Raw genomic sequence first — 26057 nt, 5'->3', positions numbered from 1 at the left:
GGAAAGGGGGGCAGCTCAAAATCTATGGGCACCCCTCTCAAAATGTCCTGCGGTGTTGTGAGCCTCCTCTAGGACAAAGCCACGGGCTCTTTTCCCTTCAAGCACAACAGCAGAAGTAATGCAGAGACAAACCAGCAAGGAGAGCATTGGATAGATAACTCTGAGCTCGACAGCGTCAGCTGTATGAGAGATTAAACCAACTCCTTGGCTGCAATTTCAAATCTGGAATGGGATTCAAGCCAGCAGATTGGAGATGTGGAATATTTCCTTGGGAAATCCACAAGTATCAGCAAGGCATTTCCAGTATAACTCTCACACTGGCACAACTCCATCCCAGGTGAGCTCAAAGCACAGGAATGAGGCACAGCATAGAAACTCTAAAACAGCATATTCCTCCTTTAAAATCAAAATGAACTCCCACTTAGGCTTTTCCCTATATGGTGGGATAAACAAACCAACATAATGAATAATTAACTTTGTGTTTAAAAGGAAATTATTGTGAAACTTCCAATACAGTTTTCTATATAAATATCTGTGCATAAGCTTGAACTACCACAGCTAATTACAATGTCTCCACCTCTACTTTCCCAACAGTTAACTTATACGGTAAATGGAGAGAACAGAAACGGCAAAGCCAAAAGGCTGCTCAGCACCTGGTCTTTGCTGGAACTCAGCCCTGTTGTCATGTATTTGCAGTTAGTTAACCTAACTATCCCACAAGGCTATGTCTGCACGAATGGCTCCCAATGGAGAATGTAGTGAGAAGAAGGATTGCAACGAGCCCTTTAAATTGGGACCAGTGGATTTTCTGCACTTGTGCCAAATGCACAGAACCTGCACAATGGCTTGTGAATATGAAGCAGGCCTTCTGACTTTTTCTTCCGTTCTGTACCTCTTTGTGCTGTGTCACAAGCTACTTTGAAACATTGTCAGGTACTGTGCAAGGGAAAATAAGTCAGAAACTCCTCTGTGTGCATGTAACTCACGAGACTGATGGTTGTCTTCAACTTATTGAGTGATTAAAAAAGACCCTTTGATGCAAACAGAGAGGTGGTTTGGGGAACAGCAAAATACAGTGCCTTAGAACTCCTTTGTATTGGGAAGGGCAGATCCATCTATGAAGTGCTTTGAAGTTTTAAGCCATGGCATGCAGATCATGGTCCTATAAGAAGCAGCAACCAAAATCAACTCTTTAAAGCACACAGACACATAAACAGGAGTTTGTTCATGTTTGGAATTATGATTAGATTCCAAGCAAATAACTCACTTGAGGAGAAGGTCACGCAATAAGAGAGACATCATATATACACAGACCAGGGAGACAGCAGAACTCCCGCACAGATTCCAGCAGTTTCACTGGGACTTTAAATCTGTCAACAGCTGCGATGTAACTACAGCAGTTTCTCCCTAGTGAAGCATAATGCCTCAGGTTATTGACTCACATGAGAGAACAGTCAGTAACGTTATCTAGAGTGGGGTTAGGAATTCCTCATATTATACAGATTTATGTTTGTCATATGTAGAGAGCTGATTTAGCCAGCGAGAGACTCTAGGCTTATACCTCTGGAGACAAAATAGCCCCAATTAAACCATAATTAATAATTATGTCTTAGTTAATGTTTGCACAGTGATCAAAAGCTGTTAGGTACATTACAGTAGCAAATAGGCTTCCTAATTCACTGGGAAAGATATGGTTTAGACTGCAGAAGCTCCCTTCATGTGGTTTCCACCTAAAAAAGGCCACAGCCTAAACTGAGCTACCAGTACAGAAAAACACTCAGTATTCAGGGACATACACAGAGGCAAAGATGACATATTTGTCTTTTATATTCTGTCCAGAACATAACCAGAAGCAAATATTTTGCTGCTTATTGCTAATAAAAAATTGATATTTAATGCTCTGCCCCTTCTTGACCACCCTGATCCTTAAGCTTCTATATCTGGTTCTAGCCCACTTTTTACATGGTCCTAAGCAAAGTGTAAGATTTCTCCAGAGGTCTCTGTTCACATCCTTTGGCTTCCTTCTTCCCTCAACTCCATGCTTCAGTTCTTACAAAGAAATGCATCTAAGGCTGCATTAGTATCAGGAGTTCACATATGCTCATAATGCAACTCCCTTCTTTGAATGCTACAAATACAAAACAAACCAGCAAAACATATGACCGATTGTTCATTTGACTTTTAGCAATTTTCTGAAATGTCACTATCAGCCAATACCTTTTCCTCCAGCCACCTCGCAGCGCTCACTCTCCATTCTCTCCAAAACACCTGTCTCTCCACTCAATTCTCTCCTGAACTCACCACTCACTGCTACCATTATAAAACCTCAGACATCAGTTAAACCACTTCAAGGACATGAAGAAGTTACATGAACGCCCCCAAACTACACATTGTACATCCTTAAAAGACTAAGCCATCACAGATTCACAAGCATTGAGAGCTTTTAACATGGCTAAGCTGAACAGTCTTAGGTTTCAATTTTTGTTCTGAAAATTGCCCATTTGATAAGGTGTAGAGATCATTCATGGAAAACTCAATTGTCATTTGTTCAGATTGAGTGGTAAACAGTGGGTTTTCCGAGGGAAAGCAGAGAGCCTATCTATCTACCTACCTACCTACCTAGTGCTATTTTTCTAGAAAAATAGGTGCCAGAACTCACCATGAACACCTCCCTTGTTCTCTTACAATGTCAATGGAGCCCACCTGAGAGGTGCCAGACCTGAGTTCCAGAGAGTTCCAGCTGAAAAAAACCCCTGATTCATTCTATCTTTCTTTCTTTCTTTCTTTCTTTCTTTCTTTCTTTCTTTCTTTCTTTCTTTCTTTCTTTCTACACACTGCTTGAACACAGACCTAAAAATCTCAGACCTGTGCCTAGAAAGCGTGACATGAAAGGAAGTGTGGGTGAGCCCGGAACCTTTAACTGAAAAAGCAAACAGGTGAGGCTTTAGAGGCTGCTTCCCAGTCCTTCTGCCACAGAACTGTACAGCTTCCCCAGGTATGTCCCTTTAGGGCATTTGCAGGAACTCTATAGTCCTGAAAATTAGCAGACTTTTTTGGTGAGTGGGCATGTGCAGAAAAAGTGGCAAGAAACAGATATGATGTTTTGCCAAACACAAAAATGACAATAACTCTATACATGTGACTTTGTCTAAGGCCTAGTTTTAAATAGACGGATTTCAGACAATAAATTCTGTGACAAGTGATGGGTCACCTACCAGTTTGCAAAAGAGACAATTTCATACTAAATGAAGTCTTTCCCTATCCTTAACCTCAACCCTATGCCTCAAGTATATTGAAACAAGTTCCTACCTGCAGCAATTGCCGTCTTCCCACCTACAGTCACAGCCACAGAAGTGCTCACAGTTACCGCCTCAGGCAGACCTCCTTCTGTCAAGACATAAATGAAGCAAATTTAGTACCTGACCCTGTATCCCTAAGGAAGAGGGTCTCAGAACTGACACTCACAAAACTGCAGTACAGAGAAGGCTGAGGTTTAATCTACACAAACAGCACAAACCTGTGTCAAGACTCCAGGCTGCAGGTGGAGATTCACTTGAGTGATTGCTCCTTCAAAGATTAAAAAGTCCCTACACATGTCTAAGATGTCACAGAGACATCTCCATAATGTGTGTGTGTGTGTGTGTGTGTGTGTGTGTGTGTGTGTGTGTGTGTTTATTAACTCAAAATACTTATAGGCTGACTTTCCAGGCAACGGTGGCTTGCAACAATAAAAATGGCAAAATATCGACAGTACAACCATAAAGCCATCAGATCCGTCCCAAGAAAACAGCCAATAAAAATACTGAACCAGCAAATTAAAACACTTTCCACAGCAATAAAAAAATAAATTAATCCAGGTGTAGAAACGTTTTTCATGAGGAAGCATTCATTCATGTTTGCCCATCCTTGTAATCTGAAATGGTACAGCCGAGATACAGCTTTAATACTCCAGCCACTGTTTGTCTGAACCGAGTCTCTTAAAATCCTCAGAAGCTGCTCTGTGCATTACTGATCAAGAAATAACAAGACCTCGTCACCCTTAATTAGCATAACAGGATTGCTTAGTTTTCAAAAATAGGGAGCTACAATCATAACTGAATTTTTCAAACCAATAAAGATTCCAAACAGCATGTTAAAGAAGGATGTGAAGAACTGGGAATGTGCTCCTATTCAGAAAGTAGCATAGAGAAGATTCTCTGTGATAGCAACTAAAACATCTGTTTCTACATTTATATACAGTGAACTGTCAAATTGCCTATGGAAGTTTATAAGCAAAATGCATCATGAATCGCTTGATATATTCATCCTATTTCCTGCTATGGGACCCCAAATATCCTCAGCAGGAAACTATAGACAGTGTGAACTATGTTCCTAATGAAATTTCACAGTCATAAATACCACAGGCTTTAGCGGAGAGGGATGTCTATAGGCCCAAGTGGTTGCTAGGGACAACCATGGAATGTTCATTCAAGTGGCTGCCGCTCCTAGCAAATGCAGTTAAGGCCTGTAGACTTCTGGTAGTAGCAGGTACATTTCTATGATATGCATGACCCATGGGCAGCCCTGCCACCAAATGATTCCATGTGAATGTCTTGCCTTGTTACAAAAAAGGACTGCTGCAATTGTGGCATGTGGCATACATGTGGGTATACATGCAGTTCTGATTCACTCACACTACTTCCTACAGGCAAATATAAGCAAGCTGGAGGTTGTTCACATTGATGTATTACCCTGGCAGGGCTACATGCATGAGCTAACCCAGTAAGACAACTTAAAATGCTCCATAGTTTCTCCTGTCACACTAACAAAATGTTAGTCAAGATTTCAGTCCATTTATTCAGTGGTTAGATTAATTCAGCCTGGAAGAAAAATGTTAGTTAATATTCAGTTTATCAACAGAGCGTCAGGTGTTTTTGATATTTGAAATATGTGTGACCTACCAAAGGAGCAGATAGGATTAACTGACCCTGTAAGGGGTGATGGCTGAATTCTGAAAGAACTGTTTTGACAGTCCTAAAGGTCATTTAATTTTGGATTAATTCAATATTTTAAAGAAATTTATGGTCTCTCATTTGGGACAAGTGTTGCACAGCCACTTTTATCACAAAAGAAGACTACCACGCCAGTGAAATACTGGTACTCCAGAAGGTAACCACCGCATTGTTGCATGCCACCACAATCCCTGAGCATTGTGAAATTGCAGGAGTTCCAGGTGTTTACCCAGGGTTCAGTTTCCTCAGAATGAGAGTCAGTGGAGACCGTGGTATCTTTAGGATTTATTATTTATTTACACATATATACAACTTGAGCCTACACTGGAGAGGCTCACAGCATTAACATGTCTCTTCTTCACAGGCTTCAGCCTGCAGCCTGCTTATTGCTCAGCTCTCACACACCCCTCTGACAATTGTCCTTCCAACCAACTGCCAGGTGAAGTAGAGGGGCTCATCCATTTGTTCTCTGGCACAGAGCCACTTCATTTGTTACCTTAATGGCCCATACTTAAGGGGCCATCACCTTGCCAAAAAGCTGGCCTGGCTATTCCAGCAATTGATTCCTTGCTGGATCCAAGAATTAGAAGGGGACTCAGGCATAAAGTCTAACCCCCTGTGCCCCAAAATCACAATAGTAGATTAGAACCTGTTCTCTCAAAGAACAGATAGAGTGGACAACCTAATACTAGACAGTACTGTTTCACATGGTGTCTTCACATGCTTGAACACACCTCAGTACATAAACATTCCCTACACATAGAAAACTATTCGGTAAAAAGTTAGGATGGAACTTCTCTCTCTGACATCTAGCTTGAAGTGCATTCAATTATGCCAGGCCCCAGCTGCAGTCTGAAGTGCTACAGTCATGAAACTGGTTCACTTCCTCATCTGCTATTTGAGAGAACTAGGCTTGTGAATCAAGTGTAGGCAAACTTGTTTATATTTCTTTGTGCTTTACAACTGTTCCATTTTCTGTGTTAACAGGGACATTCTGAAGGTCAGGATTTCTGGTCACATCACACACAAACACATGTTTTTATTCCTTCACAGTATATTGCCGTACAGAATGTTCTGCCCCAACATAAGGGTTTTCCTTTCTCTTCCCCCACAGTTCCAGAACTTGTCATTTGCTTTTTATTCTTGGCTCCATCACCAGTGCCCAATGTGTCCTGAACATGACTTTGCAGCTTCATTCATTTTTAGCCTCAAGTCTTTGTGCAGATTGAAACAAACAACAAAAAACCTACAACAACACTGAAATTAAGTTGATTTGTGGAAGAGCATTGCACAGACCTAAGGGAGCACTTGTTCAATTCAAGGACTCTCCTTCTGGATAGCATTCATATGCCTCAACCATTATCCTTGTGGCATTCAAAAATCCTCTCTCTCACACTCATACACTTCTGTGTGTTTTGGGGACAGACAAAGGACACCAAAACCCTCCAGCAGAATGCCACGTGACTTCCTGCAGTGTTATACGTATAGATACAGCACAAACCCTAAGGAAATGAGAGCTTTTAGTTCACTTGCTGGACACAGCACTAATTCCAACTTCTGACCTTACCTTCTACATGTTACAGCTCCGGGGGGAAATGATCTAATAAGAATAGCATGACATTCTCCCTCCCCACAGGCATATGCATTCTAATATCATGTTCATTACCACATGGAGCAGGAGACAAATGTACTCCTGCAACCTCAAAAACCAGCTTGTCCCTGACACACAGTCTGGAAAGAGATTGGAGTGGTTTGAAGAAGTCCACAGATGTCTATGTGACATCTGAAGGCAGCCCTGTTTTGGGAAGCTTTTAATCCCCCCCACCGGGTATTTTTGTTGGAAGCCACCCAAAGTGGCTGGGGCAACCCAGTCAGATGGGCGGGATATAAGAAATAAATTATTAGTAGCATTAGCATTAGTATTATTAGTGTTCATACATGTTTCTTTTATCCTAATGCAAATTCTAGTCAAGCATGTCCGGCAGCTTGAACTGAAAAAACATAAAAAGCCCTGCAAAATTTGTTTACTGAGGTGAAATTCGGATATGCTACACACCCACTTCTGCCCACAACTTCCTCTTGCTTCTCATCAACCCACTCCCACATGGGTTTAATTTCTACATCTAGTTATTAACATTAAAAGGTGTCCTATGCACTTATTTCCAAATCATCTGGGGAGGTATTTGCATAAATTGGTCTTTGTATAGGGTTGGGAGATCCTGTGGTCAATATTATGAAATGGGCCCAGAGACTAGTCATACCTACACTGATTTTAAGTTCTGCTAAAGAATGAGTGTTTGAGAGAGATTTTGGACAGCCCCAAATATCTGTCACCCAAGGTCAAAGCACACCTGCATGAGTTCACTAAACATTTGGTTTGTGTATAAAGTAGGGTCAGTACTGTATCACTAAATAGAGGACATAGTGAAACCCCATCTCCCACCCCACCTTACTTACTAACTGTAACTTAGGGTGGGGAACCTATTTCAGCCTGAGGGCCACATGCCTTTGTGGACAACATTCTGAGGGCTACATGCCAGTGGTGGGCAAGGGTAAGAGACAAAAGAGCTAGGAGAAACCAATGTAAATTTTATGTTTGCAATGTAAGTTAATTTCAATACACACTCACATACCTTTCTGTATCCTCCATCCGGACAGGCCAGAGACATTATAAGGATTCAAGGGCACATTCCAGACAGGCAAAAAGACAGGGGACAATGCAAGGTGCAGCCTAGGAAGAGGGGGGTTCAAACAAGAGCCAGACGGAGATGTCACAAGGATTGCATGTGCCTCAGGTCTGAGGTTCCCCACCCCTGTCCTAACTTACCTCGGAAGCGAGCCAGCTGATGAAAAGTGTTCAAGTAGCAAAGTATGGGGAAGTGGGCAGATTTTGTTCCCCTTCCCCATTATATTCAGCTTTATAATGAAACCAGCAAGCAAATAAATATATCTGGTTTGTCCCTCAATTCCACTACAGAAAATGTGAGCAGAGCCTCTGTCGTTTATTGCCATTTCAAGGAAATCAAAGCTGTTACCCTGAAGTACTTTTTCTGTGGCAAAGTTTAAGCTAAAAACTAATTAGGTCTGAGGTAGCAGCAATGCTGAAAACAGATACCAGGTGCTGTGGGGATTTAACTACACTATGGCATCACCTGAGATCTTATAAGGGCTTTGAGAATGTCAGGTAGTAAGAAAACATGAGGTCAGCAACTGCTAAAGCAGGGGGTAAAGAACCTATGTTGGACTTCAACTCCCATAAGCCCCAGGCAACATAACCAATAGTCAGGGATGATGGGAGTTGTGGTCTAACAACATCTTGATGCCCACAGTTTAGCCACTTTAAAGGCGCAAGAGCCACAAAAGCCAAAGCAAGGCTTCTGATGGCCAGATAATCATCATCATCATCATCATCATCATCATCATCATCATCTTTATTGTCATTGCCCCCTCTCGGGGACAACGAAAATTACTTGGCTGCTCCATCCACCCAGGTAGGGCACTCCACACAAAATCAGAACAACTATAAAAACACTAATTAAAACAATACAGTATAATACAGCAAGGAAGATTAGATGACTTTCAAAGTCCAGGTTTCCCATTCAGGGCCGAGATCGCTCTGAAGAAGCTGTTCTTGAGAACAGCTGGAAAAGAGTGGAGTAAAGGTAAGTGTGGATAAGTCCTTAGGGAAGGGAACAGATGAAACTGCAGAGATAAAAGGCACAGAAGTTGAAGGAAAAATAGAGAGAGGAGGCCCAAGTGCAAACATTGTTCATGAAGAAACCTTCATTTCCAGGTCCTGGTCCCTTGCAAAAGAGCTACCCAAAATAACACATTAGAACAAGGGAACATTAATTTTTGGAGGTGTTTGTATCATATGGAGTGTGTGGTGGGAAGAAAAGTGCCTCCTCCCATTCTGGTTATATATTCCTTCTCTTAAAGCATAGCTGGGGTAAACAGAATTGGCAAATGTTTGATTTAAAAATTACCAGTCTGGAAATGCTAGCGAAAGAGCCAGGCTAGGACTTGCAACACATAGAATGAAAGCTGGCAACATTAGTATGCCCATTATATAACATTAATACAGCTAATCAGTGGAACCTGATTATGATCAGGGGCTAGAAGAGCCTGACAGATCAAGGGTGGAGCCTGAGAGGAACTGGGCTGGGTCAACAGGAAATAATATTTAAAAAAACAAGGAAACAAGCAAACCTTTGTCTAGCCTTCTATTGTTTATTAGTATTTCTGCCCCAAGGCTTCCAGAGCAGAGCTTTACTAATTGCAGCAGGTCTATAAAGGATAGCTGACAGATCTAGGAAGCGCAAAGGGGAAAACAAGGAAGGAGGGAAGGGCTGAGCTTCTTTATCTCCATTCCACTCACCACCACATTCACATCCTGGTTCACATTATTTTTCCCAGTCTTGTTTTCTTTGCTCAACTGCTGTCTTCTCTACCCACCCACCCTCCCACTACAATGCCAAAAAAAGCTTTGCAGCTAAAGCATTGTGCATTGTGATGACAGTGCCTGAATGCAGAAGAGGGTTGAGCAAAAGTACATAGTGGTTTCCAGACCACATAGATTCCCCCCATTCTTTTGTGGTAGTTGTCATTGCTGTTCATTGACATCATCTATTCCTCCCCGCCCTCCACAGAAGTGATTCCATGAGAGCACTTTCTGAAACTTTACTTTGCACTGAAACAGTGAACCCTGAAGTCAGAAAAAGCATTGGCTGATGAATATGCCCCTCCAACTACAGGTGTTTTCATTCAGTGATAACCAGACCCGGAAGGAGAAAGGGAAGAGGAGAGGCTTTCTACTGGCAATTTCCCATGTATAACCTTGGAGCAAACACATGTCAAATCGTTAACTGATTGATACACTGGCATGTGTAATTCCTCTTCACAAAGCTGAGAGTCCCCCCTTGTATCCTTCCATTACCTTAGTGTAATTTTGACTCACCTGCTGTGTGATTAATGAAAGCATATGGCACAAATTTCCCTCAGAGCTCTTCTGCACTGGGCTAATTTTGGCTGCCTTAAAGTACCCTTCTGTATGTCATTTTTCATGGTGAAAGAATCCTGCATCACTACACCGCTGCGGCAAAAGGGTGAGATTTGATGATGACCAACATAGCCTTCATTTAGCAAGTGAGATGAAATGTACACCACCCAGCTTGTGAGCAAAATAATGAAAGCCCCATTCTCATCAAAACAAAGTAATAACCTCATCTCATCTCTGCAACATGCTGACAGTTATTCAAATTATTGCAATGATTAATAGGTCTGACCACCTGTCTGACATGCATACAAGTGTTCTCATGGGGGTAGGATAGTGCTGACTGCCCCCACCTTTTTGGTGTCCAACCTTCATGAGTTCCAAGGGTGTCTCTGCTCTGAGGCCTCAGTACATATAACAGAAAATTCATCAACATCCTAAGCGCAATCTGCTCTTCCTTGTTTTTGTTGCAGGTTGCACTGTTGAAACCTACAAATGTAGATCCCTGTGCTGGCAGGACATTAGAATATATGGAGGTTAAGGGGCAGCAACATGTCAGTCTCCCATCAACAAGACAGTGCTACAGATGCATGAGCTGCAAAAAGAACTCGATCCTTATGCCAGATTAATGTACACAAAGCACTCCACTGCCGCCACCTTCCCTGCCCATACCTGGACACATAAACTTTACAGGAGAAGTGGGGTGGAAACTGATGTGAACATTGTCATTTGCCCATGAGGGGTGTCTGGAAGCGTAGTTCTAGTCCAGGCACCCCCAAACTCTGCCCTCCAGATGTTTTGGGACTACAATTCCCATCATCCCTGACCACTAGCCCTGTTAGCTAGGGATGATGGGACTTGTAGTCCCAAAACATCTGGAGGGCTGAGTTTGGGGATGCCTGTTCTACTCCATTGTCTGTGTGACAAATGGATGCTTGGAGTGTCCATGCTACCACCTCTGCCACTGTTGCCTGTCCTTCCACCCAGGTAAGGTTTGTGTTGGGCTTGGGCAGGAAAAGATGGCCAGTGCTGGAGGAGTAGAAGGGTGTTTGAGGGTTGGGTCATGCAGTCCTTATTCATAATCTGTTAGTGGGTGACATCAAGCGGGGCCTCACCCTGCCTGACCTACTTATGAGGAAGCAACAAAGGTGTTCACTTTTGTAAACATCCTTATTCAAGTCCACACAACATCCTTTGTTTGCACAAGGCTATAAATCCTTCACAAATACCTAAACTCCAGCTTTTCCTTTAAGTTATCCTCTCTTGCCCCTCTCTTTGAGATGCCTTCAATTGTCCCAAGACAGTAGCATCCTGAAGACATTCAAATAATGAACAAAGGAGGGGGGGACTTTATGCAGTCCTGTCAGGAGCCACCTGTGCTCCTGCACCCTGAGCCTGACAAGACTAGAACCACAAGGAGGCAACACACTCTGAAAGACAGACCTTGGTGCTTGTACGTTTTGGCTCCCAAACACCAAAAACCTTCGGGTTTTCGAACATTTTTCAGAAGCCAGACGTCTGACAGGGCTTCTGCTTGAGTGCAGGAAGCTACTGCAGCCAATTGGAAGCCACACCTTGGTTTTCAAATGTTTTGGAAGTCGAACGGACTTCTGGAACAAATTCTGTTCAAGAACCAAGGTACGACTGTACATGCCAAAACACCATCACCAGAGGCACGGTACCCTTCGGCAGCCAAGGCCACCTCCCTCTTAGTCCTACTCAGTAGGGGGTAAGCACTAACATATGCTCTGGATAAGGGCCCTTCTGAGCTCCAGGCAGAAGTGGGGCATGATACTTACTGATGCAATAGCTCTGTGAAGACGTTTCCCTTGCTGAACCCAGTTGAGGCCTCCTTCTTCAGAACCTGCACCTACCGCTGAGAACTGACTGGACCACTCCCTGGCTTGTCCCATACTCCTTCCTCAGAACCTGAGACTCCTTGCTCTGTCAGTAACTCTTCCTGCTGCTTCCCACACCACTCAGAATTTCACAGCTAGAAGTATCCCTGCATTTGATTTATGCAGATTCCTTTGAAGGTCTGCAAAGAGTTAGTGCACTTTTTTTCAAACTTTCTGGTTATATGAATTGGACCAAACAGACATATAATTGTATATATATATATAGTCCCTATGTACGCTTTCAGATAAACATATATGAGTTGGGTGTGGGGCTTACCACTGTGGTACCCATCACAGGTTCAGTATACACCGCTGAAAAGTTTTAAAAAGCCATTGAGACTTTTTTACTCATTCCTTAGCATCATTAACAGAGGGAATAAAAATTTCAGAAAAGATTTGTGGGCTTTTCCTGTGTTTTATGGCCATCTCAGCAGTTATTTTAAAACAACATTTCAAGTTCCAGGTCTTCCAGGTGACCACAAAAAAGAGAGCTAGAACTGAATATTTATATACACTATTAACTTTGGATCCAACCTTGTGTGCTCTAGGAGTAAATCCCATTGGTAACAATGGCCAATTAAAAGATGTTTGAATGGCTACAAAAACAAAAGGACTGTGCCTCCAGTGTGTGCTTGCTGTTTTTCTGTTAGTGGGCTAAAGCGAGGGTTGAAAATATCCTAATTTTCTACTCATTCACTTGAGCTAAGAAGCTGCCTACTGACTGATTTGGCTTCAATTGTATTACAACACATGAATTACGCAGAGTTACCTGAAGGGTCTTCAAAAGGAATGCTATAAATGAAGCTTCCTGGGGGATGTTCAGCTGCTCGGCGGTACCAAAGTGGGAAGTGGTCCATGGTGAAGATGCTCTCCTTATCTTCACGGGTCAAGAACTTCCTGGAAGAAGAAAAGCAAAGCATCTCTTTTTCCCCTCATCTGAAAGGCCTACTATCGTACTTCAGAATGTTCTTCAAAGCATTATGAACATATTTTTTTAAAAATTATCCCGTTCTCATCTTCCACAGCCCATTAAACTACATCAAATGCAGCTGTTTTTAACCAAATAAAAACCAGCAGGCCAGCAGCACAAGCGAGAAGACTGGCAGAGCAAGCAAGCAAGCAAGAGTACAGGTAGGTGACGCAAGTGGGCCTTCCTATATCCTCCCTATCATTGCTGCCACCACCACCACCCACCTGCCAGCTTCCTTGTTTGTTTGCATGCATGCACAACAGGGCCAAGGAAGCCCAGGGTCCAAGTGAGTGAGTGGGGTTGAGAGTTGGCAAGGGGATAGGTGGGGTTAGTGAGCAATGCAGACAAGGGCAGCTGCCATATGTGTGTGTGTGTGTGTGTGTGTGTGTGTGTGTGTGTGTGTGTGTGTCCTTCCTTTGACAAGTGGGGTCAAACAAATGTTGGCAACAGTGAAGAAAGTGAACCAAACTTCTGTATCAGTCTTCAACAACGCCACATTCCAGGTAGTACTGAAGGAAGACAGAATGTAAATTGTCATGTGCTGTTTCAGAGCCCTTCCTCCTTTAATTTAGTGACAAAATAAATGTTTTTACTCTTACAGTTTTTGGAATCAATGCTACCCACAACTGGAATCACCAAGGAAACAGAGAAACCATGCACTTTAGGCAATACACAGGAGACAAAATGACCCTGCAAAATTCTGTTAAAAGTTATTAGTTACTTGTTATACCTACAGGTGAGCTTAGCCTAGGACCTGTCCTCTTCATTTTGTGCAAGCAATTGAAATTACAAAACATATCTAATTTAGGCCCATTCATTTTAATTGATAATAGACAAATCACTCACATCCCTTTACATTACCTCAAATTGCATTGAGGTCAATAGAATTCTACAGATTTAAAAACCCTTTACAAACCTGAAGGAGGAGAGGGGTTGTTGTTTTTGAAATAAAGCAAAACTATTTCCCTCTCCCCCCCCACACCCATTCCTATTATTTTGTGCAAAACTCACCAATCCAACCTTTAGGGTCACTGAGACCCCAAGTGCATCTGCCAGTGTTTACAAGCAACCTATACCCCCACTTCAGCAAGTGGCCAGATTTAATGGCAACTTTCAGTCAATATCTTTGCAAAATGTGTTGTTAAAGGTTGCTCTCAATACTTCCAGGACACAGTGTCACTGGCCTCCTTCAAAATAATCAATGTAGTCCTCAGATTTTATTATCTGCTTCAATACTGAACTACCAATGTGAGAAACAAGGTTGCCTTGTGCACAGCCTGTATAATAAGTTTACCAATACTCTCCCCAATGCTTTGTGCCATGTGAGAACATAACAGTGGGCGAATTACTAGCACCTTTCAAACGAAGATTCCCAATGAGACAGTATATGCCTTCCAAACTCACTAACTGGAATATAATTTTGGCTGTGCTGCAATGGGCACAACAGGGTCAGAAGAACTACACCCAGTTTATTCACCCAAGTCTCAGCAATACATGCCTGGTTGGCTCCCTCATCCTTGATCAAACCATGAATGAACATAGTCTTATTATGTACCAACCTGGCATTAAGTAACCTGGTCAGATGGCTTGGCAAGAAAGCAACCAGACAGAGAGAGGGTCATAAGAGGAGTTGGTCTGCAAACATCCATATGCTCTTCTTCACATATGACTTGCCCTCTACCCAGTGCTGTATCTCCTACTGACCATAATCACAGGGATATGGGGAACCCTTATTATATTTTCCTCTGTTCTGTCCACTCAAACATCCTGCATGCTTCCATTTTTCTTATTCTGTTGGCTGATCTCCCCACCTCTTTTAATCCTCAATTTGTTTTTAAAATATCCTACATATGGGCTCTAATTCATAGGGTTAGCTGACGATTCTGTTCAGTGGAGCCACTTCCCTACAAACCTTTACATATGGTAAGAGGCCCATTGCTGTCCTCTCCCTTTAGCTGTCCCTTGGGTCCATTCGATTAACATGAGGTGTGATATTGCAGATGATGAACTGAAACAGTGATTTCCACTTTCACAGCTTAGTCTAAGGGTAAGGGACCCAGCTCAGTGGTAGAGCATCGGCTCTGCAAGCACAAGGTCCCAGGTTCAATTCCTGGCATCTCCAGGTAGATGTGGGAATGTCACAACTGGAAACCCTGCCAGTCAGTGTAGTCAGTACTGAGCTAGATGGACCAATCATCTGACTCGGTATAAGGCAGCTTCCTATGTTCCTAATGCATTTGCCCTATGCACAGTTACCTGGGAATAAGCCTCCCTTAAACAACATGTGGTTATTTCTGGGTAAACATGCATAGGATTGCCCTGCTAGCCTTTTATGCTACACTAGCTCCTATTCATCTTCGGTTACTGTTTTCACCACACTGCCTCCCCTTCCACCCCCAGAAACAGCATGCCTAATGAGCCACCGCAACTATAACAGGAGTAGCTACAGGGTGAAACAAACCACATTGACGATGTATGTCATGTCTTGCTTTAAAGGACCCTGAAGCATTTTTTAAAAAAACACACCAAACGAACTGTATACTGGTACAAGTGTGACTTTATCACCCATTACAGAACCACTGCAGAGAGGTACAGAGCTATTCTTTTACAGCTCACAGCTACACTATGCAAACACTTTAGGACATATAAATTGTGCCTACCTGGGGAGATTTAGAGAGGGACACGTTAAGCTCTCAGGCAGGTCTTTGGCTGTGTAAAAAGGTTTATTTCCACATTTTCCCCATAAAGTGCCCTCTGCTATTTTAAAAGCACACAAAGCAATCAAGAAAGGAGATCGGAACAAAATGTCCAAAACATTTTGCTTCAGTAAAATGCTGATATGTGAACATATAGCAGAAACTCTTTTATCAAATACTGAGTTGCAAAAGCTGTTGGGTATCCAGGATACTAATGTTTATTATATGCATTGAAGTTCCAATTATCTGTACCTCTGGCTGTCTGAAAGTTCCTCCAGATGACCTGTTTATTGAGCATTCATCCTGATTTGCTTGCACAAAGCTTACACAAAGGTTAAACTATGTCCAGTCTTTATTGAGCATTTGTTATGAGGAGGTCACATGACAATTAGCATTCATTTTTAATTCATTCTGATTTGTCTCCATTGTCATTCTATATATTTCCATTAATATTTCATTTATCCCACACACTTTAGTGCATTTTCCTCATTGCTAAAAAGTAATTTTATTAAAAAGTAGATTTGTTGCACCATTGCATCAGAGCACTTTAATTGCACAAACCTAAATCTCTGGTATGCACTTAAATCTCTCTTACAAAATATTGACAGTGATTTGTATGTTTGTAAGCCCTTGAAAAGATAATGACTTGAATGCTAAGCATGTATATTTGAGGACAGCATTCCATATTTAGAACACAATGGAAAAGGTCCTGTCTCTGACAGCCAACCCACCTAGCTTCTGAAAGTAGGGAACCCTGAGAAGGGCTTCAGCTGCAATCAGGAAACAGTATTTCATGGAAGAGGTCTTTCTCATCGCCTGTTACCACATCCTTTTTTTTAAAAAAGTGGTGATGCCAAAGAATAAACCTGGGACCTTCTGAATGCAAAGCGTGTGTTCTATTACTGAGTTTTGATCTGATACTCGGATCCCAGGCCTTTTAGGAGTACACACACACACACACCAACATTAGATGGCCTACATGGAACATCATCTCAGTTTCAGATGGTGCAATTAACTCAGGCATGACAAGTACATTGATTATTGCACCAACTTGGGAGCCTTAGAAGAACATGCTTAATAGGACAAAACTAATACAGTTTCAGTCTTGCAATTCACAGCACCAAGAACCTGATATTTCTTTGAGTGTAACCTGTTTCCAGAATGAACAGAAATCGGACATTAATGATTCTGTAATACTCACTCCGCTTTTCCATGCGGGATCAGATTATACAATGGATCCTTATAAAACATCACATTAGCAAATATCTTACTAGGTAGTGTGGGGCACATTAAACTTTGGCCCAAAGGAAGTGGTAGTATCAAGAGTGCCACCCTGTGAAACGTATTTTAAAGATAAACTTGCTTATATCTGCTGGGCCCTTGACTTGACTATTAGAGGAGTCCCAAGAGGAGTCCAAAACACTGTCCAGTCCTGCTGTGTTGGATGAGTTAATAAGGCTGTAGACAAAGTGCTTGGTTTGGTGTGGGACACCACCTGTATTCTTGCCCCTCATGGAGAATAAAAAGTAACAGGAAGGGACAATTGGCTGGGCTAGGGAGGTGATTACTGCCTCCTTTAGAGAGTGGTCCCTGCCGGCTAAAAGGAAGCAGTGGTAGGTCTTAGGAAACCCTTCCTGGATTCAGAAAACCTACAGTAAGTAATTACTACCAGACAGTAATTTCCTGTTCTTGGGCAAGGTCCTTGAGTGGCTGCAGGACAGAACCAGGCTCTCTTGGATGACCTGCATGACCTCTGTTGGGAGAGACAGGGAGAGTGTGTCCCCGTTAATTCTCTTTGAATTCTCAGCAGCTTTTGACCATGGTATTCTTCTGGAGCAGCTGCCTGAGTTCAGAGTGGGCAGCTCTACTTGCGATGGTTCCAGTCCTACTTGGATGATTATTTTCAGAGGGTGGTGTTGGGAGAATATTGTTTGGTCCCATGCAGCCTTTAGTGCAGAGTTCACCAAGGTTCAAGGTTCACTTCTACATGAAACCACTGAGTGGGATTATCCAGAATTTTGCAGTATGATAGCTATTTCTGTCTGAGGACCATCAACACAGCAAATTTCCCTAACCCAAAAAACCAAACCAGCATGTAGGCAGTTGTACACACTGGGATGCAACGTGGTGCAGGGCAGGCTGAAGTTTGGCTAGAGTCTGCTGCATATAGGAGACACATGGGATGCACATGAGTTTCCACATTATTAGATGTGGTCCGTTGTTCTCTGCCTTCTGTTGGTGCAGTAATTCTTATTTCTGCATTTAGATTGTGCCCATCCAGCAACAGCCCAAGCAAGCAGATTAGACTGAAAGTAAAGCTTTTTTGGAAAATGGTAAACCTAGCAAAAATAAAATAAAATAAAACCAACCACTGCATATATCTCATGTGGTACTAGACCTCAGTCTACCAGAATCTAAGCCCCTTGGGCTGAAAGTCCAGATTGTAATACTTTTGCCCCACCAGATGGAGCTGTTGTCCGCACCAAAACAGCCGGGTTGTTCACGTGCAATGTGTAAAGGGTAAGAATGCAGAAAAGATGATTAGTTGTTTTTCAGTTCAACAGGGCTGAATTGGAGTTAAGCCTGACACACAGAGACAAAACCAAAGCGTGGAGGTTGATCAAGTGCTGCTTTGCGGAGCATGCTCCACTGTACAAGACGTTTGTAAATTCTTGCAGTGTAGATGTGTAGATTTTTCGCCGCACCATTGGTAACCATTGCCCAAAAGCAAGCCATTGAAATGGGAGCAGTGGAAACTCCTTGTATCCACCTGGCAAATAGGTAAATGCAAACTGATTGCCACAATGGAGTACTCTCCATGCAGTTACATTCTGAGTGGCAAGCACACTGCTTATTCAGGTTCCATTCATGTACACATATACATGCCCTAGAGATAATTAATCACCCTGCTAGATCAGACCAATAGCCCATCTAGACCAGCTTCCTGCTCTCATAGTGGCCTAACAGATGCCTAGAAGCAGGACCTTAGTGTTACAGCACTTTCCTCCTGTGGGTTCCAGGATTTGGTTTTCAGAAGCATACTGCCACAGACCATGCAGGCAGAGCATAGCTATCCTGGCTAATTGCCTTTATAGCCTTATCCTCCATGAATATGTCTAAATAAAGTCTAACCCTCATTTCAAGCCATCCACCTTGCTGGCCATCACTGCCCACCTCCAGTGGGATTGAATTCTATAGGTTAACTATGTGCTGTGTCGTCCCACATTCAGCTTCAATGGATGGCTTTGAGTTCTAGTGTTATGAGAGGGAGAAAAATTGTTCTCTGTCCACTTTCTCTGAAACATGCATAATTTTATATGCTTCCATCATGTTGCCTCTTACCCGCCTTTTCTCTAAACTGAAAAGTCCCAAGTGTTGTAATTTTTGCTCATAGAGATGTGCGCTGCTGCCACATATGTGCCTCCTGAGCAGGTTCTTTCTTCTGATTTTTTTAAAAAACGTATCAGGATATTGAGCAAGGCCACTAAATTCCACGTGCATAAATTTAGAAGAGTAAAGGCACTGCAAAGAGGGACATCTCCTGTCCCAGCCAGGATGTCTGGTCATTTCATGTGAGAGCAGCTGTAGCAATATCTGTTACCCGAGGCATCCGGTTACTAACAACTGCACCATGCATGTACTAACAGATATTGCCACAAGCAAGTGGAAGGGATCTGGTTATGAGAGTATCATAGCAGCAGCAGGTGTCACATGTTAGCTCAAGAAGGTAGTGTTACTTCAGACAATGGATGTAGCAAGAACACACTGAGAGGCTACACTGTGCATCCTTTCACTAAGGGAACAAGGCTGGCGATTTGAACCAACAGGTTGCCAATTATTTCCTTGTGGCCTTTGGCAAAACATTATTTGGGGGAAAAGACTGATGCTAAAAATAAAGCATGCCTGGAAGACATGCTCTTGGACACAAAGACACAGTTTCCCTTGTTCTCAGAGTCAAGTGCTCCCGTGGTCCCTATTCACCAGGTATAATACCTATTTTCTGCTGCCAAATCACTGCCCTTGTTTGCCCTGTGTTGCCTTTCAGAGTGGCCTTTAAAAGTATTGTTAGCGGGCAGCATTGCAATTCTTCAAGCGTTAGCATCTTTCCCAGTGTATCTAGATGTGGGGACAGAGGCATCTTGACTCTAACCACGCCTGCATGTAAATGAGCACAGAGAGCAATGTGTCTTGTAAACTACAGGGTGTCGATGACAACTGTATTTTTGAACTGTTAAGCAGGATACATTGTAGGAGAAGGAAAATCCAGGTTCACATCCCTCTCCAGCTATGAAACTATGAAATGGGTAGCCCTGGACCAGTCCCCATATTATAATAGTGTTAGCTGGGATCTTGGAGGCCATGTAGCCCAAACCCCTGCTCTGTGCAGGTTCTGAAATGGAAGATGCAAGTCAGAGCCAGCCACCTATAAGGCAACAACCTCGGGCAGCAGGACCCACAGGGGTCTCCAAGGAACGTATCACCTGCCACTGCAGCAGCAGTAGCAACAATAGCTGCAGCACAATCCTTGGAGGCCAGATCTGATGCCTCCTCAGCAGCACTCCCATGCCACCCCTACAGTGGCCTCTCAGCGAATAGGAGGCTCTGCTGGTCTCCTCCCACCCCTAGGAAGGAAACGTTGGGGGATGTCCTCTGGGTCTTCTGGGTTCTGCACCCACCCAGTATAATTCAGAGCAGACCCCTTTTCCTCCCATGACTGCCTTTGATTCCCACTTCAAAAGTCTGCTAATGTTGATTTACTTCCCCCCTTGTTCCTGGTGTAGATCTTCACTCACCCCTTTTTCCCTGTCCAAGGTGTGTGTGCCATTTTGAGGTTCCTCTCAAGTGCCAAAATGTCCTAGGCCAGCCCTGATGCAAGTACAGAAAGACTGACAGATGGCCAGTCAACCTCTGCTTGAACACCCCCAGTGAAGGACAGTCCACTGCTACATGACACAATTTGTTCCAAAGTCATATAGGGGTTTATCTTGCTTCCCTGCAATTTCCAGCATCTACCTATTAGTTTTAGTCCTGCCCTCTGAAGCAGCAGAGAACAAGCCTGCTCCATCTTCCACGTGACAGTCCTTCAGATATTTCAAGAGAGTATCTATCCTTTCTCCCTTAATTCTTCCATTCTCCAGGCTAAACAGGACACAGTACACCAATATATCGGCCTGACCATCTACTAAACTGGACACAGTACACCAGACTATCAGTGAATCTCCCTTCACAGGGGTTTACACTTCACAGCTAACTTTACAGGGTTATTTCTAGGGTAAATAAGGGAGCAACCTCTTATGCTACCCGGGATAGTAGGATAGAAATATAACAACAACAGGCAAGTATATCTCCCACACCCACACATATATCTGCTACTGCAGACTAAATAAAGACAGAAGTTGGAGGACCACCTTCAACAATGTGAAAAATGTGAAAAGGCCTTTAAGCACTGACTTTTGGATGGCAAAGCGGGATGTTATACAGAGTGTCTTTATTTTTGTCTGTGAGATGGCAGAAGGTATGCAGCTGTGTAGAGCAAAGATTAACATATAAGCCATGCGGCCATAGCATAATATACATAGAAATAACAACATAAAATGGGGGTGGGGAGATAAAAGTGTATGTCGTCCTGGGCGAATACTTTGAGAGAATGTATATTATGCTATGGTCGCATGGCTAATGCAATAAAATCAAAATCAAAAACAGTGGTTCATTAACATATAAAGTGCTGCTCTGAACAGAGGTACACTCATCCTGGCACTCTGAAATGGCTAGTCTAACATAGCCTTGGCTTTGGATTGAGGAAGGAGCCACAAGTGTGGCTCTCATTTGTTCTCATTCCTCGCATTAGGGGGACCCACCCATCTGGTGTTTTATTGTGGGTGTATTCTGCAACAACAGTGCATTAGTGCTGGATTTATTCTGCTTTCTTTTAATTGAGGGGCTATAGCACAACAAAAGTGGGACAAAAACTCCCCAGAACATTTGTGGTTTGAAAAGTTATGAGGTTTCAGCAGGATGTTACAGGATATGCAGTGACTGGGAATGACCGCCCCAAAACAATTGAAACTTCAAACAGTATTAGAAGAGGAATTGTGTATGACTGCACTGATAGCAACATGAGCACAAATAAACATGAATACAGTATGCAATAAAAAGAACATCTAGCGTAGCCCTAGGTAGGGATACCCATGTGAAAGCCCAATCATTGGTTGGATCAAGACAAGCGTGTTTGTCAACCCACACAATTTCCTGTGCACTGCAGAGGGGGATGAGAAGGAGTCCTAATGTTTGAAACAGGCTCTGGGGCCAAGCAATAGTCAGCCCTGAATCAAAATGAAGCCTGAGCCTTTGGGGGACGTTTACACATTCCCAAAGTGATCTCAGATTAGTCTGAAGGAGAAGGCAAGGGTTCCTGAGACTGGTTTTGTAATAAGTAAAACCAACAAACACGCAGCAAAGTAGTGACTGGGTTTTAGGTTGGCTCCTGATTTTTCCAGGGAGACAGCAATCATCTGCTGCTAGATTCTCTAGATCAATGTATAATGTTTGCTGGTTTTATGCATCCTGAAATCAAACCCAAAAGCCATGTGGTAAGTCAATATAAGGAAACTATCAGTTTGTAAATTGATACCCTTTGGATTTCAATATTTGCAAAAGATTAAGTAGCAGGGTTTGACAATGACAGGAGGAGTTGTTGAGAGGAAAGGAATGGTTATTATACTTCCTGTGCATTTGCTGAATGATCACTCCAAGTACATTCATTCTGATTTCAGTCGTCCTAAGCTACACTGAGGGGCAATGGAGGAGGAATGTCTCCGAGATATGCATCCGGAGGACTCACCTGTTAGAAAGTTTCTCAGTTCCAACATAGAGAGCACTCCTTATAAGACCAGCCCGAGTTCCCATAAAGGCCATATCCACCCCTCCTTCAGCCTCACTGTTGGATGCAGTTGCACAGAAAGAGAGAGACAAAGATATATAGCATTAGGTTTCTGCAGAACCAGTTCAATATACTTTGCACCAAACAACCTGAGGTTAGTGGGGCATAGAATACAGCTTTGCGTACAAAAGACCCTAGGTTCAGTTCCTACCATCTCCAGGAAGAGCTGGGAAAGGCTGGAGAGTAGCTGCCAGTTAGTGCAGACAATACTGTGCTAGATGGACTCATCTGACTCAGCATAAGGCAGTTTCCAATGTTCCTATGCAATAACCGCACACATGTCACCACCATCACCACTTTCCAGTGTTACAGAGGGCGATGGGATTCTATTCTTGGCCTGCGGAACTGCAGCTTTCATATTTTCTTTCTGTAAGAAATCATTCCCTATGAGGAAAAGCTAACTCTCCACCCCCATCATTCAGCCTGTTCACTGAGGTCCAGCTCCAAAGGCCTGTTGGCAGTTTCCTCACTGCAAGAAGTGAAGTTACAGAGAACCAGGCAGAGGGCCTTCTCAGTTGCCGCACCCGCCCTGTGGAATGTTCTCCCATCAAATGTCAAACAGATAAATAACTACATAATTTTCTGAAGACATCTGAAGGCAGCCCTGTATCGGGAAGTTTCTAATGTTTGATGTTTTGCTGTGCTTTTATTATGCTGGAAACTGTCCAGGGTGGCTGGGGCAACCCAGTCAGATAGGTGGGGTATAAGATGGTAATATTAATAATAAGAAGAAGAAGAAGAAGAGGCCCCACATAGAGCACATTAAAGTAGTCTAGTCTGGATTCAGCAAGAACATATTTAGATGTGGCAAAACCTGCCTTAAATTATGGAGCATGCACTTACTCAGACAGGTTGAGTGCTAATGTTGTCCAGTAGGCTTCCATGGGTGCTGTTACTACAGCATCAAACAGCACCTCTTGAACTAATTCTTCATCGCCTGGGCATGAGAACAAAGAGAGAGAAAGGAGAAAGATGAAGTGCAAAGACTAAGTAAGGTTTTATTACGCTTTTAATACCTTCTTTTGTTATATGTGTGTACATTTATCGACCCTAATGCATGGTTTGCATGCATGGTCTTTTCCTAATTTTATGCTAGGATCTAGGAATCTGTATTTATTCACCATTTGTAGAATTTGGTACAAAGCACCCGCAAACTATCTCACATATTAAGGTAAAGGGGCCCCTGACCATTAGGTCCAGCCGTGACCGACTCTGGGGTTGCGGCGCTCATCTCGCTTTATTGGCCGAGGGAGCCAGCGTACAGCTTCTGGGTCATGTGGCCAGCATGACTAAGCCGCTTCTGGCGAACCAGAGCAGCGCACGGAAACGCTGTTTACCTACTGTCTTTCCATTTCTCAATTTTCCAGTCTTAAGTTTAGTTACCTCTTTTTTAAAAAAATCCTTTTCAGTTGAAGTAAGTCACACAAAACAATACAATAAAAATAATTCAAATACAAAAAAGTAGTGCAGTACAGGTAAAAGAGACTTATTTAGCTCTCCACATTTTGCAGCAATTTTTACAATCATCATGAAAATTCACCAGCATTTTAATGAAAAATTCTCCTTAAAACACATTTTTATATGCTGTTTTGATTAACGTACACATTTTTGCAAACAATCTCCACTAATATAATGCATTTTATATTTTATTTTCACTAATATATTCATTTTTAATGCACACTTTCTCCCAATATATGCATGTTTAAAAACCGCAAGATTCGGTTAGCATATTGATTAAGAAAGTATAAATTTGATAGATTTGGCTTTAGAAGTCTAATTTAGAATTCCACACCATCTAAAGAGTACCATATTGGATGTCCCTGTCTGGCTCAAACAAATAGGTGGCTTAACTCAGAGTAACTTTCTTCTTGTTAATGAGGCATATTTACCTCCCAAGTCCTACTTCATTCAAGCCTCTGGAGAGAGGTTTGCTCTCCAGAACATCCTCGCCTAGAAAAGGCAGGCTACTGGGCTGATAGGTTGAAGCTAGATGAAGAAATCATAACTTAGTGGTACAGGTTCTGTCTTCCATACAGAGGGTTCTGGGTTCAATCCCTGGCATCTCCAAGTAGGTCTACCTGAGACCCTGGAAACCCACTGCCAGTGAGCACACACAGTACTGAGTTAGATGGACCATTGGTCTGACTCAGTATGAGGCAGCTTCCTATGTTCCTATGAAGGAGGCAGATGTGACAGTGGGAGACAAAGGTTAAGTTAATACATAAAGAGAGACAGATACATTAATAGTTGCTAGCAATCAAAGCCATGATAGCCGAAAGCTCAACTTTCATTTTCAATGAGCAGCATGCCTCTGACTAACCGAACAAAGCTGGGAGATTAATGAGAAGAGGTGGATGTCACCATCTGCCTAGGCATGGGCTGAACCTGCCAGTTCCAATTTGCAGTTAATTTGAAAACCAAGGCAGGGTCAGAATTAATTATGAGTAGGCAGTGGTGCCATACTGATTACATCGTCAGCATACAGTGGGGGCACATAGACCTCACAGCATGTTGTACCCTGGACAGCAGGAATCCTCAGGTGAGACAGAAAAGGGGGGAATGTGGAAGAAGACATGGCAGGACTGTGGCTCTCCATCATACAAGGATTTTGGATGTGGCACACAGGTTAAACATCTTGACTGCCCCAGTGCTTCATTCATGCTTAATGCTTTTGTACTCCACTTCTGCAATTATGGGATCTGACCTCTCTTGAATAGCGACAATGTCACACATAGATGAAGTAACTTGCTATCATACGTAGGGAAGGTGGAGAAATTAATTTCATTTTGCATTTAAAGCCAAACCTACCTAATCAATGCATTCTGAAACAATACATGAACCATCCTTTGAAATTCACACTTTTGCAAATGTTGCAGTGCATTTCTCCAGCCATGAATACTGTAGCCATATACTGTAGTGTGCATAAAAATGCACTTATTAGTAAAAATAATATACAAAAATGCATCATATTATGGAAACTTGCTTTGTAAAAGTGTATACTAAGGCAAAATTGCATACAAAAATGTGTTCCATTAGAATGTTGACGAATCTTCATGAGGACTTTTTTTAAAAAAAGGAAATCTGGAGACCTGAACTTAAGAGCGGAAAAACGAGAAACTGAGAGAAACCGAAATTGGCAGATTCTCCCATCCCTAATCATAATAAGGCTTCACATTAGGATGTATTCCAGGAGTAATCTTTCAGAACTCACATTCCAGGTCAGCTTCTTCTCCTGTGAGAAAACGGATCACGGCCTCTAACTGACTAAGCTTCCTGTGATCTGGATCAATATCTGTAATGCAATAAATCCTAGAAAGAAAGAAACCAAAAATGTGATTCAGAAGTTCCTTTGGACAACTTTTCTGCACTCATAAGAGGTGTCCTGGCAAATCTGCATGCTTGGGATGGAGCTCAAACCTCAGTTGGAACAACTCCCATGATTTCTGATCTCCAGTATATACTTAAGAAATGAAGACAGTTGCCATGGCTAAGACCTGCCAGCTCCGGACCCAAGTGTCCACTACTCACAGTAATGGAGATCCTATGCCCTAGGGCATGGGTAGGCAAAC

The 26057-nt window shown here is 42.7% G+C and overlaps 1 protein-coding gene and 1 long non-coding RNA gene across 4 annotated transcripts in view; one reads left to right on the top strand and one right to left on the bottom strand.

Annotated features, from left to right (window-relative positions):
* CACNA2D4 (calcium voltage-gated channel auxiliary subunit alpha2delta 4) overlaps positions 1-26057 on the bottom strand; it is a 163595-nt gene that overhangs the window by 78879 nt on the left and 58659 nt on the right. The window contains 5 exon segments of the mRNA XM_081879036.1: positions 3310-3387; positions 12652-12779; positions 22390-22485; positions 23332-23425; positions 25700-25797. Coding sequence (XP_081735162.1) covers positions 3310-3387; positions 12652-12779; positions 22390-22485; positions 23332-23425; positions 25700-25797 — 494 coding nt within the window.
* LOC309351384 overlaps positions 1-26057 on the top strand; it is a 34076-nt gene that overhangs the window by 2124 nt on the left and 5895 nt on the right. The window contains exons 2-3 of one of the 3 annotated variants that reach the window (XR_014160808.1): positions 12908-13013; positions 22046-22138. This is a non-coding gene — a long non-coding RNA (uncharacterized lncRNA). Of the gene's footprint in view, positions 1-12907; positions 13014-13453; positions 16382-22045; positions 22139-26057 lie in introns of those variants that run through there. The other 2 variants (XR_014160809.1, XR_014160807.1) reach the window with 2 other exon arrangements.

Source organism: Podarcis erhardii (genome assembly GCF_964252035.2).
Source record: "Podarcis erhardii genome assembly, chromosome: 10".
Taxonomy (NCBI): domain Eukaryota; kingdom Metazoa; phylum Chordata; class Lepidosauria; order Squamata; family Lacertidae; genus Podarcis; species Podarcis erhardii.
This window is presented reverse-complemented; position numbering and strand designations above follow the sequence as displayed.